At 36.2% G+C, this 15,871-nt stretch overlaps 1 protein-coding gene and 1 non-coding gene across 4 annotated transcripts in view; both read left to right on the top strand.

Annotated features, from left to right (window-relative positions):
* Nucleotides 1-730: 730 nt before the first annotated feature.
* The window catches only part of LOC139976746 (uncharacterized), a 195,477-nt gene continuing 180,336 nt past the window's right edge, over nucleotides 731-15,871 (top strand). For 2 of the 3 annotated variants that reach the window (XM_071985465.1, XM_071985464.1), the window contains exons 1-5: nucleotides 731-1,064; nucleotides 3,934-4,186; nucleotides 9,068-9,141; nucleotides 10,188-10,433; nucleotides 11,822-12,052. In XM_071985465.1, the coding sequence (XP_071841566.1) occupies nucleotides 845-1,064; nucleotides 3,934-4,186; nucleotides 9,068-9,141; nucleotides 10,188-10,433; nucleotides 11,822-12,052 (1,024 nt within the window). In that variant the 5' untranslated portion in view covers nucleotides 731-844. The remainder of the gene's footprint in view (nucleotides 1,065-3,933; nucleotides 4,187-9,067; nucleotides 9,142-10,187; nucleotides 10,434-11,821; nucleotides 12,053-15,871) is intronic. The other variant, XM_071985466.1, reaches the window with a different exon arrangement.
* Trnay-aua (transfer RNA tyrosine (anticodon AUA)) lies at nucleotides 13,210-13,281 on the top strand. The gene has a single exon. It is a non-coding gene; the product is annotated as a tRNA-Tyr (tRNA).

Raw genomic sequence — 15,871 nt, 5'->3', positions numbered from 1 at the left:
TGCAAGGAACTGCCTCAACTCTAGTACTAGAGTAATTTCTCAAAACCGTTTAGCAAGTGAATTCTCACTACCTGAAATTAAGATTGAAAAAGTCTTCTTTTTCTTCTTCCCAAAACAATACACAAAGACACAGTGTGTAGCTGGTTATTAAGTATATACACTATATATATAGAGAATTGTATTCAAACAATATATTTAACAGAAAGACTCATATAAAACCATAGGCGTAAGAGCCTAATTGATTTGGGGGGGGGGGGGGCTGTAACGGCTTTTTCGCGCGCTCAGCGCGCGTTCAACATGTTAATGTGCATATCATATAGGCATTCATTGGTTATTACATCACACTGTGCCAATAACACACAATCATTTTCCGTGTAACCCTTCCATATTGGTAACATTATTGGGGAACTCGTTACAATAATAATGATAATAATACTATAAGTTTAACCATTGAAAAACACATTGCAAATTTTTCTTCTTTCAGTGGGTGCCCGAAAAATTCTCAGCATATTGCCCGAATTTTCACAAAAGAGTTTGGTTGGGGGGCTGCAGCCCCCCCCCCCCTAGCCTCCCGCCTCCTACGCCTATGTAATATATAACTGAACAGTCCAATAAGTGAAATATGAACTCCGCTAATTGAAATAAAACCAAATATACTTCCCGTTACAGCTCAGTAATCACAAAGTGTCTTAATCACTCATGTATAAAGGTGTAAGGTCAAAACTTAAAAATTGCCATATACGTGTACAATGTCAGTACATTCCTCATTTAGCATCAAATGTGATCAAGGACAAGGTGTGCTTTAGTGTTTTCCTGGGGAGTGGTTTCTCAGACAGGACACGCGATGGCTACACCAGTTTCAAGGGTTTCTGTATTGGCGGTATTCCTTACCGTGATAGTTCTATTGGAAATCTCATCGACTTATGCACAGCAAGTTTTTACAACACCAGGTTCATGCAGTTCATTGGGGGCTGTCAACGGCTTAACCCCCCAACCTAATGCTAATAGCCCTTACGTGATGCAAATTGCACCGCAATATTACACTACCGGAACCATCATTACAGGTAACTTTTGCACTTTTGTTAATCTGTTAATAGTTCTAAAAGTTAAACAAATAAATAAAGGAACAGACGTAGGCTGTCAGGTTTTTTGCATTGTTCCATGTTAAATTTGTAAGAAACCAGAAAACATCGTTTCACGAGAAGACTCGTAGCTGGACCTTTCCCGCAATAGTGAAAACAATAAAGGTGGCAGCGAAAGTCCTACTGTTAGAGATAATTATGTCGTCTGCAATATCAAAGCTTATACAATTTGCATTTCTGACAGATTGAGTTGGATTCTGTCGTAATGTTTTATTGAGGACGTTCAGTTCAATTAAGGTTGTTAAGAAACCCATACGTTACGTCCATCCGAAAGATCTTGTATAGCGCCGTAAAATATCTTAGCATGGCTCAACCTCGGTACTTAATTAACTGGTCCTGGAAACGAACACGGCCACATTGTGACGTTATCTAAATATGACGTCATGCGATCTCAAAACAAGGTAAAAAAAGTTTCCCCGAATGAAAGAAATTCACATTAGTTACAAAGGTTCTCACTTTAGTCTGCGTTTTCTGTAAGTTTGCAACGTAATATCAACTACAATATCATGTATATATTCGCACAAATGGATGACCTTCATGGCATCTTAGTTACCTTGAGCACTTGGTGGTCCGTATATGCATAAAGTTATTATAACTGTTGTATGATTTGGTAGAGAATATTCTCTTCACAATATACATGTAGGCTCCGATTGCTTCGGTTCATTTCAAAGTATTCCTACTTACACACCTAATTCCATCGCTTTCAATATTTCTTCAGGCTGTAAATTTATAAAGGTCCGAGGGATGCATTAACAAGGGCGTAGGAACCGGGGGGCTGGGGGGGGGGGGGTGGGGCGCCAGCCCCCCAGTGAAAAATATGGGGGGGGGGGCGGAAGTATCATTCCGCCCCCCCGCTTGGCAAGTCAGAAAACCCCTTTTTCATTTCCAAATGAGAAAAAAATCTCATTTGGAGCACCAAATTGCATCTAAGGCCAGGTGAAAATGCAAAAATTTTTAAAAAATGGAGTGGGAATTGAAGTGTGCTATATTGCACCAAATTGCATCTGAGGCCACCTGGAAATGCCCAAAAAAATCCAAAGGGGAGGGGGACACCCCCTCCCCTTAGACCCCTCCCCCAGGTCGGCCATCAGTCTTCAGCCCCCCCACTCAAAAGTACCTTCCTACGCCACTGTGCATTAATAATGTACCGGCACGTTTTCTGTTGTTTTTCAAATCATACGTTAATTCGGCCCGCATACCCTTATACTTTATAGCAAGGAAAACATAACTCGTATACTTTTGAATTTATATTTTGTTTGTTTGTGTGTAGATGCCTATATACTTATACGTGTGATATTATTTATGTCGACATAGCAGTTTCACAATCCGTCTGTAGAGCTTTCTGATCTTATGGGGCTTATAATGTCCTATGTAATGTAATATTCCTTTTTCAAAGGAGTATAGGCCCAACCGTGCGGATAGGCTATATACAGAACCTCAATTTGGCCCACACACAAGATCCATTTCGTGCCTACCTCTGGACTATAGTATCAGTTAACGTCATAGGTGCATAGTCTTTTCATGTATGACTGAAATATGGTATCAATAAATGAAAAAATGCAGCTTGCGTGGAGAACGTGTTGAAAGGAGAGACCCAAAAATCGCCTCCAAAATAAAAATTGTAAAGAGATTAAAGAGATAAACTTGGTGAGTTCTGCAGTCAATTCCATACAGTTTGTCTCATGATTCTTTGAAATTTACTGCTTACAATTTATTCTCATTTCAGTTAAAAATTGCACTACCAAGAAATATTTGACTTCACTTAAAAAAAAAAAAAAAACCAACACATCGCATTTCCCTTCTAATCATACGGGAATTAGAAATGATTTCATAACATCGGTAACATTTACTCTGATACAGTAATCCATTACGATTAAATTATTTCTTGAGAGTTTCACATATATACATATGTTTATTGTTCATGTTGTAAATATTGATTTGGCATTATTATAGCTATAGGCTACAGCAGTTGATTCTTGTGCCTTTTATCATATATAGAATATACAGATAATATATAGATAATATATAGAACGATCTCAATGAGCACAGATAAATGCCCATTCACCAGGTATAAATGAGGGCGACAGAGGGAATTGTATTGTCCAATGTTGGAATCGGTCTGCGTTATCCGCTGATAACGTACTTACTTATTTATGTAATCATGTGAGCAGTTTGCAAGGGTACGATGAAATGTAATCCTTTAGTTGTTAGCTTGTGTAACTTCTCGGGTGCAGGTCGAAGATTTTAAAGAGGATGTGATGCACCGTCTCCATTTTAGGGGTGTCTGGGGGTCCGTTAAGGGAAAGAAAACAGTACACGTGAAATGATGCAATTGGAGGCATATTTAAACTAACATATAAGGTATATAATTAGGCCTACGTGCAAGTTTACGCCATATGACTACTCTTAACTCTTTGTGGGGTTATCATAAAAGGAGGGGGGGGGGGGTGTACAGTCTAACACCCTCTCTTGAGACAATGTAGGCTACGGTGTTTGATGTTCTCATTGATTGATTTACTCCTTTGTTCTCAATCATAAAAAAAAAAACGTAATATAAATAACTTCATAACACATATAGGCCTACCTTTCCCATCCCCACCCTTTATGTTATGTTTTTTGTGTTTTTTTTTAGTTCTTTTTTACTAGGTGCTTGTAATGTAGTTTAAGAGAAAGCACTCACTGGTGTTTCAAAGTGCTATAGTATGTTACTCTAGTTCTAAATGATAGCAACGAATTGTGAACAAGGATAACTTCTACTACATGTTTGTTTGACTTTTCCCCCGGATTCCAGTCACCGTCTATGCCAACCAGCCTGCTGGTCGGAGTTTACGAGAGTTCATAATCCAAGCTCGAGATACTGCCACCAATTCACTTGTTGGAACATTTACTCGTGTCAACGGAAATCCCCTGCCTACTAACGAGTATAACGTCTACAATTGCGGTACTACTGCTAGCACCGTTGGAACGACAAGCAATAACGTCAAGTCCACACCAGTAGTATTCACATACCAGGCTGGGCCTGCATCTGGAAATATAGGATTCAGGTAAGCAATTACATGTATCTTTCCTTCACTTCAACACTGCACAGTTACCTGATAGCATACACCGTGCACCTCATGCATGCTTCAATCAGGGAGTTTCCATAACAACTCCCTGCTTCAATCCGTCCTTCCTACGCATCTTTGTCATTCACTCGAGAGCGTAGGGATGGGGTGGGGATGGGGTGGGACGGGGTGGGGGATTGATATCACATAACATAAAAGAAGCCCAATGGCAAATTGCTTAAACAAAGTAGTGGGGTGGGATAGGGTGGGACGGGGTGGGGAATTGATATCACATAACATAAAAGAAGCCCAATGGCAAATTGCTTAAACAATGTAGTACGTTACAAACATGACTTACAGTTTAGTCTATACTACATGTTAAGCTAATGTACGCTACGCCACTAAAAAAATAAGTATGAACTGTTATCACAAATTCATTTGATGATACATCAGCCAAAATACATGTTATGATGTTATATATATATATATATATATATATATATATATATATATATATATATATATATATATATATATATATATATATAAAAAGCTATAAAGTAGCGGTAGGTTAAGCTTTCCTCATGAACCAAGTTGTTAAGGAAAATATTTTTTTCGTCATATATGGGAGGGTCCAAAACTTGGTCTTCTGTAGAGTTTTCAGTTATGATGGAATCTATAGGCCACAGATCATATGCAATGATCATGAAATTTGTTGTTTATGTTTTTAGTACACATGAACAGTATACGTTTTGATGTGAGTATCAAAATCTTCTCTCTTGATTTTCCCGACATTTGGGGAAATAATTACACCCGTGGGAGACCTGGTTAAGTCAAATATTTAGGCTACTTCTTAGTCAGGTTTTTTCTCTTGTTCGATGTCTTTCTCTGTAGAAGGACTACGTGTCAGAATTTTGAACTTTCCACGGTTTGTGGGTGTAAAACGATATGTGAGAATGACCCAATGCGGGATTGATAAATAGCATCGAAACGGTAGTTTTCGTACATGTGCTCATGCCCATGATGCCGTAAACTTATTGATGTTTCTTATACGCTACGGTATCTATGCCTTTACTATAGTATTGGTATAAATATACTAAAAATAATGGGGGTTGGGGGATACTATAATAAGTTAGGGAAAGGAGTAGTAATGATGACACTTACACAGAAATATTCTGTAGTAATCACCAAAGACCGTTGCTGTGTAGTATAATTCAATTTAGTCTCACATAAATTGACTTAAAAATGTTGTAGGGTATCTCGGAAATATATATATACTTATATGTCGCAGACAGATATAAAACAGCCTAACCTAAAATGGAATAAGCCAATGGCAGACGACAGTAGCCTAAACAGTTGTCAGAAAGCATGACGTAGACGAAGTTTGCAAGGCTCTCATGAAGGTTGATGTGACTGAAGATGGGGATAGGAAGTTGTAAAAAATGTCGGTTTTTTTGCAAATACTCAGAAAAACTTTTTTGCAAATTATTAAACATATTATTGCAAATGCATATCATATTAGATATTACTTATTTTAAAGGAAAATATGAAGACCAAATTAGAGTATTATTCTCAAACCGAAAATGACGATTCGATACACCCTTACTCCAAATGGAATAGACTAAACTGATGCAGACGACAGTAGCTTAGGATATACGTCAAAAATCCTGACAGCCTGACGCTACGCAGAATACTATTCCACATACGAAGGCTACGATTCCAATAAAGACAAAAAGCTCAGGGGTCGGACTCGGCTAAGTGCAATAATGCATTCCGTGGAAAAAACAACAACTCGAAAACAGAGGACATGTCTTTTGAAAATATCTTCCTGACAGAGAGGTTCTACAATAGTAACTCGGAGGTCAGATTCGAAACATTACAAAAGTAAAAAAACAACAACACTACTAAAACTGTAGCCTAGGCCTGCGTTGTTTTGCTACTTTAGTTTGATACGCTTAACGTTAGGCATACAATAGAAGATCTAGGCTAGGGCAGGGGAGTAGGGAATAGTCTAACAATAACATAACAAACAAGTAACAGTATCACAGAACTTAGTTTCAGTTTTTTTAAGGACAAGTTGGCCTTCGCTAAGGCTTCAGATTATCCTATGCTTAATTTAAACTAAAAAAGCCTAGGCTAGGCCAAAGTCTATCCTTGTTTTAAATATAAGACATTAAGAATAAGAGTAGACCCCACCCAGCCTTAAATTATACTTAGTCAATAATTTCGTACTACTAGGACTACTCAGTGCTACTACTAGTAGAATGGTGGGCTCATAATTGACACACTTAAAGTTTGATTAACGATGTCTATCAACGAAAAATCCAAGTTACTCAACTTTATGCATTTTTCATAGGTGTAGGCCTAGGCCTAGGCCTAGTTCCTCAGGAATGTAATGATCTCAAAATATTTATTGTTCAGTGCCTACGCAACGTACAATTGAACAGAGTGTGACCACAAAATGTCTGCCATGTCAAGTTCTTTCATACCCCTTAATTGAAACATTCATCGATAAGATAACTGTAGTGTAGGTCTATGTATAGGCTACATCCATTGAAATTGGATGTTGTTTGCTATTCTCTGAGCCTCTAAGCTCAGACAGGTCAGGTCCCAGACAGTAGTGAGTGGTATCATATTGATGTAATTTTGGTTATTTTTAGGGAGGCAGATTTCCAAATGTCCAAACAATGTGCAAAACTGGGGGAGATTGTCAAAAGCTTTTAAATAAACCACAATTTGATCAGTATACAGTACCTGAAATGGATTAAAGCTCATCAAATATGTAACTCTGCTTAAAAAGTTTAGGCTGCCTGCTGTACCATTGCTAGTAATATTTGAAGGTGAGTCAAATACGAAGCTGCGTCAGTTTTGAAGCCTTTACTATACTAGTTTACTAATTAGTAATAGCATGGTGGGCTCATAATTGACACACTTAAGGATTTGATCAACGATGTCTATCAAGGAAAAAGTCCAAATCCCTGAGCAACTGTATGTGTTTTTCATGTAGTTCCTCAAAAATGTAAGGATATCAAAATATGTATGTTCAGTGCCTACGCAACTTATAAGTGAGCAGAATGTGACCACAAAATGTCTGCCTTGTCAAGTTCTTTCATACCCCTAAATTGATACATTCGTTGATACGCTAACTGTAGTGTAGGCCTAAGTATACATCCATTGACTTTGGATGATTTTGCTATGCTCTGAGCCTCTAAGTGCAAACTGGTCAGGTCCCAGAGAGTATTGGTATTATATTGAGGTAATTTTGGTTATTTTAGGGAGTAAGATTTCCAAATGCCTCAAAAAAGTTCAATTACAAAGGTACCTCAGTTATGAAGCCTTCACTATACTACTGGAACTAAGTACTAGTTAGGGCGTATACTCATAATACTGCTTCATCATCACTTGGCATCTAGCCTGAACCAGCTACTGTACTAAGCTAGGGGCATTGTACCTGGATAGTTATTTTGCTAGAAAACCAATGCAATTTGGAGTTTATGCAATGGTTAGAAATTTAACATAGTTTTGCATTTTGTGATGAAATAATACTTTTGCCTTTTTGAAAAAGAATTTCTAATCTAACTGTTCATTATCAGTATTTACAAGCCAGGGTTAAGTAAATCCTGTTGCGTGATTATGGTCTAATTGGTCAAAATTATTGCCTTGATTAGGATTAACATGTTGAAGTGGAGACTTAATGACAGTTTATGTTCGGCCTACTGTGCTATTTAAGTCAATGCTAAGCACTCCTAGGCCTATCTATAATGCGAACATTAGAACACACCTTTTTATCCCTTACTCTCATGAGGCCTCTTGATAGCCTGGCATATTTAACTGGGCACTGTAATTGAACTTAGGGCTGCATTCCCTCAGCCCTGGACACACCAAGGGCTCAAGGGGATAACATAGGATGGCCATGTGTCAGAGATAATGCCAGACAGCCCAGCAATTGGGTAAAATGGCCTCCGACTTTAAAACCTAATATTGTGTAGTGTACTAGGATACTGTAACTTGTGGAGCTAATGCAATAACAACTCACAGCCATATTGTCTCAGCACCCTCATTTACTGTCTGTAATTAATATGTAACATCAATAAAGATCAGTCTGACAAACAAGTGTTTTTTTACGACCAGGCTCAAGACACAACATAATGTATAGAGCATTCAGTATTTAAGGAATCCTATAACTTGAAGTTTTTTTTTAAATTCTATTGAGAACAACAATACCCTTTTTTTGTGTTCAAAGTTAATTAAGAGTTACCAATATTTCAGCTGCTGGAATATGCCTTTCAGTGTGCAAAGTATATAAGATCCTGCGGCATTGCTGCTCTCCTTAAATTCTATTTAACATGTATTGTACTGCATCTGTAAAATCAAGACACCCCTTTTTGTTCCTTCTTGGCCTTACAGTATAAAACATTCTATTATTTTGCACATGCATGTTACTGTGCTTATTTCTTATTGGCCTCACAGTATATAACAACAAATAGTAATGGTTTTTCTTGATTTTGCAGATGCCCCTTTCATTATCTTGCATGTTAACTTTGCTTATTCCTTATTGGTCTTACAGTATAAAACTACAAATAGATATGATTTTCTTGATTTTGCAGATGCCCCTTGCTTTATCAAGATTGCATTTGTTACTTTACTTATAGTATTCATTATTGGTCTATCAGTGCACAACTACAAATAGAAATGGTTTTCTTGATTTTGCAGATGGCCCTCTCTTTTTTTTTGGCACTTGCATGTTACTGTATTGAATGTTGGAGTAATATTCTTTATTATGCAGTTGCCCCTTTCTTTGCTTTCTCATGTTACTATGCTAATATCATTTATTGACCCAACTCGACAATATCTAGAAATGGTAAATTCTTTATTTCCCAGATGCTCCTTTCTTCAAGATACAGGGATCCTATATCAGAGCCTAGCATCACAGCAGGTTGTAAATCAGGCCAATGGTATGTTATGAATTAAATTTTTGCTTTTGCAATATGTTAAAGTGTTTATCTAAATAGATGTTAATATGTACATTTAGACTCTTTTCAATGATAATTATGGACTATCAATTCAATGATTAATTTATTGAAGATTGGAAGATTAACTCGTATAGAGAATATTAGAGTGCTTTCACTATCCTCATAATAAATTTGAGTTACCCTAATAGTCCTTTAACAGTTCAGATGTTTGAGTGCTGTAGTTAATACATTTCATTATTGGAATTAGATAACAATATCCCTTTAAACTCATGACACTACTGTGTTCTTAGACATGCTAAAAAGAGTTTCTAGCAGTTGCTAGAAACATATTTGGTCAACTTAACCGGTAATGAAACAGAGATAAAAGCATTGCAATTTTGTGAACCAATAGTTAATGTCATCATTTTTGGAGAAGCTTGTTGAAACTCATATTGCTTTAATAAATTACTCAATACACATGTCTTCGGTAGGTTTGGTATCAGTTTTTGCATATGAAGCAGTGGTCGATTGTTGTAAACAGATCTTTCATCTTGCATGGCTCCTTTGATTCATCGGTCAGCAAACTTTAGTACTGTGCTTATCACTGAAGTAACCAATGCTTGATAATTGGAATAATATTTGTGTGCAAAGTTGTAGTAATTGGACTGTATAGGGAGGGACACACAAATTCTAGATATGTTGAAAAAATTTCTAACCCTTAAATTGATCTTTTTGTGATATTGTGACAATGCATGTGCTCACAACCTTTCATTTGACATAAATACAGTAAGTAATGCCAGTACCACTTAACAAAAGATGCCTGTTTGTTCACTTTATAGTCTCTTTATTGTTAAAGTAATTTTGATGGGAAGGTATCATTTCTGATTCATCACCCCTTTTTGTGATTCTCATGAATGTAGTTTCCTTAACAAGGACTGATGTGACAGTCATTGCTACAACTGAGCATTATGATGTTCTAGGTACAGTAATTAGCTGCATTATTATTTCACTCAATTTCAGTGACAGAGAATACTCACTTTTCATTTCAGTGGCTGGTCCTGTGATCAACAACTGTCCTGGAGATATATTTCTTCCTTCAAGTCAAGATACCATGACATCTCGTCCTTTTGTATCTGTTGAATGGACGGAACCTACTAGCATCGGTGTTGGCGTTAACAATCCTGTAAATCCTAATGCACTTATTCAAATTGGCAGTGAGGCAGTGCTTCTGACATACACATTCAGGTCTGGAGGCAGTTCCTCGACGTGCAGCTTTAATGTAGTAGTGAACGATGGTAAGTTGAATTTTAGAACAGCTTGGTGGGAAACAGTTTGTAATCTCTTAAGTAGAGCTACAGTAGCTGCCTTTTGTTGTGAAGATTGTTAGAAGTTGCTAAAAGTAGAGGGAGCACTTATCAGATTTACTTTGATTTAAAGCAACTGTGTTTAGAAACAACTATCAAACTATCATCTGTCAAAACATCTGTCAAATTGTGGAGTCAGATCTTTGCCACCAATATGGCCCTTAAGTGATTTGTTCATTGTTGTCACCATTCTTCTCTGTTTACAAACATGCTCTTTCTGTCTTTGTTTTGTTTTGATTTTTGATTTCACAGTAAGGGCAGTATATTGCATTAAGCTAACATAATATTCTGAAAGTAGTTCACACTGTTTAGTCAAGTGTACTATAACTAACTGTTTGCTTATATGTGTTCAGGCCTTTACAGTATTTATGCTTCACACACACTAGCTCTTTCTTTTTGGGAAGGCTAAATTGCAAGTTTGAAATAGCTGAAGTTCAGGTGGTTTGCTGGTGAATCCCCCAAAGTTCTTAAAAAAAAACAAGGCGGATGGTTTGAGGTGTAGGTGAGCTTAGTGTCGGAGATTGAACAGCACTGATAGAGATACTCAAAGACAAACACAGTATTGTCATCGTTGAACTCCTGTAGACAATATTCTACAATTGTGTAAAATTAATGCTGAATTATTTATAAGTAATTGACACAATCAACTAGTTGTAGACAATTGTGTACAACATTTTCTAGGAAATTGGCAGCACAGTTCATGACATGTAACTGTACTGTAGATGTCAGTCATTTGCACAGATGAAATAGTGTAGGCTTACTACAGTCATTGCACTTGAATGTTGAGCAATGTCTAAAATTTGAAAAAAGGAAAACATTCAACATTGCTGTTGTTTCTTTTGAATCATATAATTACAACAAACTGTATGACACGCATTGTGCAGAAACTCAGTCTTGAAGCTTTCATCACTTTTAACGTCAGTGAAAACTCAGTGATCCTTATTCTGTAGTTTTTGCCCTCGGTTTGTGCGAAAAATGCTTTTAGGGATTATTGGTGTGAAATATGGTCTGTATTTTTACTTTGTAGATATGTTCCCTATCAATGGAAAGTCACTAACAGTTAGTACTTCTTCTGACCATGTACTCTAGTTGTGAAGTTGTACTGCTTATTGTACTGCTACAAGTCAAAACTTGTAGCTTTTATTAAATTGGATAATATCTATCCTGTCAGTAACTGACTTTTGGTTTCATGATAATGTGAAAATAACATCTGCTGTGAAAATTCCTTCTGATCCTGCTTATCATAATGCAATCAGTAGAATCACTCTTGAGAATCCTATCCCTTTAATTGTCACTATATTTTAATCTTTTGTCATCAGATGAAACAACAACTGCAAACACTGCACCTGTGCTGTCTGGTTGTCCAGTTGGCACTGTCAACAGTTTCACTACACCCCCCACTTGTAATGATGCTGAACAGGGTGGTCTGGCAGTCACTTGCAACCCTCCAGCTGGAAGCCCTTTCCAAGCAGGAACTACTACTGCTGTTGCATGCTCATGCTCAGATAATCTTGGCTCATCAGATGTCTGTACCTTCAATGTGTTTTTAGGTAAGAATATACAAGACTTGGGTGACATATAGTCTCATTGAATTTCATTTTGTCTTCTTTAGTCAAGGGAATTAGTTGAGGACATTGGGGATCATTGGTCACAAGATAAAACACTATGAAACGTTTGTGGTTATATCCAATAATAAATGTAATTTGTTCTTATTTTCCAGATCTCTGCTTTGAGATGGAAGCACAATTTTCTAATTAATACTAGAGTACTAATTGAGGCTTGATGCATAAATTTTCCCCACTACTCTTGATCAGTTGTATTCTAGTCCACACTGCCATGTTATCCACAATTTCATACATGACGACAGTCTGGTTGAGTTGGGTAGTGATCAGTCGGGCAGGCACGATGGTCTTTAGTTAACACGACTTGATCGTGTAGTACCACAATCATCAAAGATTAAATTAACAACCTTCTCTAATAGTTTGCTTAAAGTAAGCAAAACTCATGTAGACTTTTTCACTAATTGGATGATATTTTTGTCTGTTTTTTTTCATTGGACATTAGCGGAGGCATCGCTTAAACATTGCATTATCAAAGCTATTAGTAAAATCGATTTATTATGAAGAATTGATCCTGAAATCTGATCAAGGTGTAATTAATTTGGCTTCAGTTTCATTTCAAATAAGAAAATAAAAAAAAAACCCTCTTTCACCCCCCCCCCCCCACAAAAACATGAATAAAAAAAAATAATTGAGAAAATCCAAATACATGTTTTACTTTAAGAAAACAGAACTAGGAGTATCAGCAAAGGCTAAGACTATCGGTAGATTACTAGCTGCCTGCCAATTCTTAATGAGCTTTTGTTGTAAAAATATATGCTTCAATTTGGGGTCATACTGTATTATTCCTTTCTTAATTGTAAATAGGAAATTTAAATGTATTAAGCATATTGTGCAGAAAGAGAACAATTTGGCTGGATGGGTATACTGCTTGCAGTGAGACAGGACAAGAACATTCTATTTATGGTAGTATATACATATATTTAGGAATCACAAGTGGCTTCGAGTTGGTTAGAATCATGTTTGATCTCTAGAGTAAGGCAAATATGTCACCAAAACAGAACTAGTATTGTTCGATACAGGTGACAAACGCCTACAGTGAAATTACAACCTTCCTTACCGGTTTCGAACCTCTGGACATACAATCAGCGTCCATAGCCTAGTGGTTAGGGTGTCCGCATATAAAGCGGGAGACCCGGGTTCGAATCCCGGTGGAGGCTGCAAGTTTCTTCACTGTTCTGGATTTTGCTTCTCATTTAGTTTTCAATTATATATATATATATATATATATATATATATAAATACATATACATATACATATATATGTGCATAGTTGTTTAACAGTTTTTCCGTTATTCCTATATATATATATATATATATATATATATATATATATATGTAAATGTAAATGTTTATGTAAATGTATAAAGGCACTGTGGTAGTCATTTCGAGTTGTTGCAACATTCATTTATTGGAGAGTTTAATAAAGGCTGCAAATGATACCATTCTTACTGTAGAAAACACTCTTACCCTAATATACATATTTAATTTTAGTTATCTCTTTGTAAACAGTTTTTGTTCCTGCACCTACGCTGCCCCTTCAAGAGTATAATTCTTCGGGGCCCATTATCTATTGCTTTTGTTGAATATTTCAGCTGGATCATTTGAATTAAACAAGCAGAGTGCCAAGCAATCAAATTTGGCAGTTTCAAAAATACCTTGTAATTCTGAGAGTATCTTGGAGGGTGCACTAAAACTATTTGATAATACAGATGACATACTTTTCTAAAAAATGTTACTAGACTTCTTTTATAGTCGTGTGCTTATTGTGAAAACAAAGATTGTCACTATTAATGTTGGTCTTGACACAAGGTATCACTTAGCAAGGTCTAGCTCTAAAGAGACCCATGATATATAAAGCCCATTGGCTTTCTGATCTTTTATTTTTTCTGACAATGAAATAAGGACTGAGACAGTTTCGTACATTTTTAAATTTGTGTTTTATTTTGGTATGGGCTACACAGGTTATGTTGGTTTAGCTTTTAAAGGAGACACAAATTCGACAATCATCTTTGGCTTAATATGTGGCAAATATCTTTGGTTTTGATTGTGCCTGACTGCCAAATGCCTTGGAATTATTTTCTAATGACAAATTTTGTATCTAATTTTCAGTCATATGAGTTTCAGTAAAGCTCTGAAGAAGTCCTGGCATAATCAAAACGATAGGCCCTTTAACTTTTAAATAATTTAATAATGTTGATCAACAAATCACCAAAGGAAAATATCATCATCCGTTTCTAATAGTTTGCCTAAAGTAAACCAAAATCATTTAGAACTTTCCACTACTTGAATGATATCTTTGTCTGTGTTTCTTGTTGTACTAAATGGAGGGACCACTTTAACACATAGCATTATCAAAGCTATTATTTACGATTTTTTTTCATTAAACACAAACCATTTTACATTGCCTTTGGTGAAGTTCCTTCACAAGAATTGATACAGATATCCATTTCAAACAATCCACTGAACTATCCAAAAAATTCAATCCTGTTCAGTTTTGTTTGCAAATTAATTAATTAATTATTAGTAACTGGAAAAGTGTCTCAAGAGCAGCAGTTTTATGATAGAAAGTATCTGTTTTAAACAATTCATTCAACTATCCAAAAAATTCAATCTGTTCAGTGTTGTTTGCAAATTAATTAATTATTATTAAATGGAAAAGTGTCCCAAGAGCAGCGGTTGAAGGTTAATTCTTATTGAAGAGCAAAGAGGGAAAAAAATTGTTTAATATTTATTTATTGCTCATTAAATGCTTTGGTTAACACTGACAGCTTGTAACAAAGATATTTTAGCAGAGGCAGGTAATGAAGCACCAAGTGAACCAAACTGTCCAACAGAACAAATTGTGGTGCCTACACCTACGGGGAGTACCTCAGCAGTAGCAACATTTACAACTCCAACCTGCATGGATGCAGAACAAGGCACATTAGTTGCTTCTTGTGACCCTGCTTCCTGCTGCCTCTGGGTGCTACTTCTGTCACTTGTACTTGCCAAGATAATGAAGGCCTACAAACCGAATGTTTAATTATTGTTCAAGTTAGTGAAGGTTTCCTTTCACTACCTGTGCTTTCTATTTTCTTGTGATTTTGTACTTGTTTTTGTCTGACTTATTGTTTGTTCTTTTGTTTGTTTTGGTTAACTGGCTATTGATACGGTGTGTCTTTGGTTCAATGTTATTTACAATAATGTTGCAGACATTCCCTTTCTTTGCATGTCATGTAGTCAGACATATCAAAACATGAGGACAGTTTGAACTTGAACTAAGATGGAGACCAAATAAGTACTAGCCCTAACTCTAAACACATTATCTGTTAACATAATAACTATGATACTAATATTTGTATTGTCACTGAATGATGAAACCTTTAGTTCATAATTTTAGTTCACAGAAGCTGTTTGTGGATTTCATGACTTATTCACTTTCAGAAATAGATAATAATGAAATATGTTTGTAAAGACAACTGTAATAGTACCAATGGCCATGTATTAATGGTAAGCTTATGTGTAGAGTTTATTTATACTGAACATGTTGTTCTCCACAAATTTCTAGAAATGCTTGGTGACAGGACTGACTAGCTATTAACAGAAACACAATTTCTGTGAGCGTTTATTGGTACATTTATTTGTTTAACGGTTAAAGTTAAATGGCAGCAACACTAGTTCAAGGTGACTTGAGGTCAAGAGGTCAAGGTTTGAAAACCATGTAAACACAGTATCTCAAATAGTAGAGCTTGAATGAACTTACAATCT

This window comes from Apostichopus japonicus, chromosome 12 (genome assembly GCF_037975245.1).
Source record: "Apostichopus japonicus isolate 1M-3 chromosome 12, ASM3797524v1, whole genome shotgun sequence".
NCBI lineage: Eukaryota > Metazoa > Echinodermata > Holothuroidea > Aspidochirotida > Stichopodidae > Apostichopus > Apostichopus japonicus.
The sequence above is the reverse complement of the archived record's forward strand: the minus strand, read 5'-3'. Positions and strand labels throughout refer to the sequence as shown.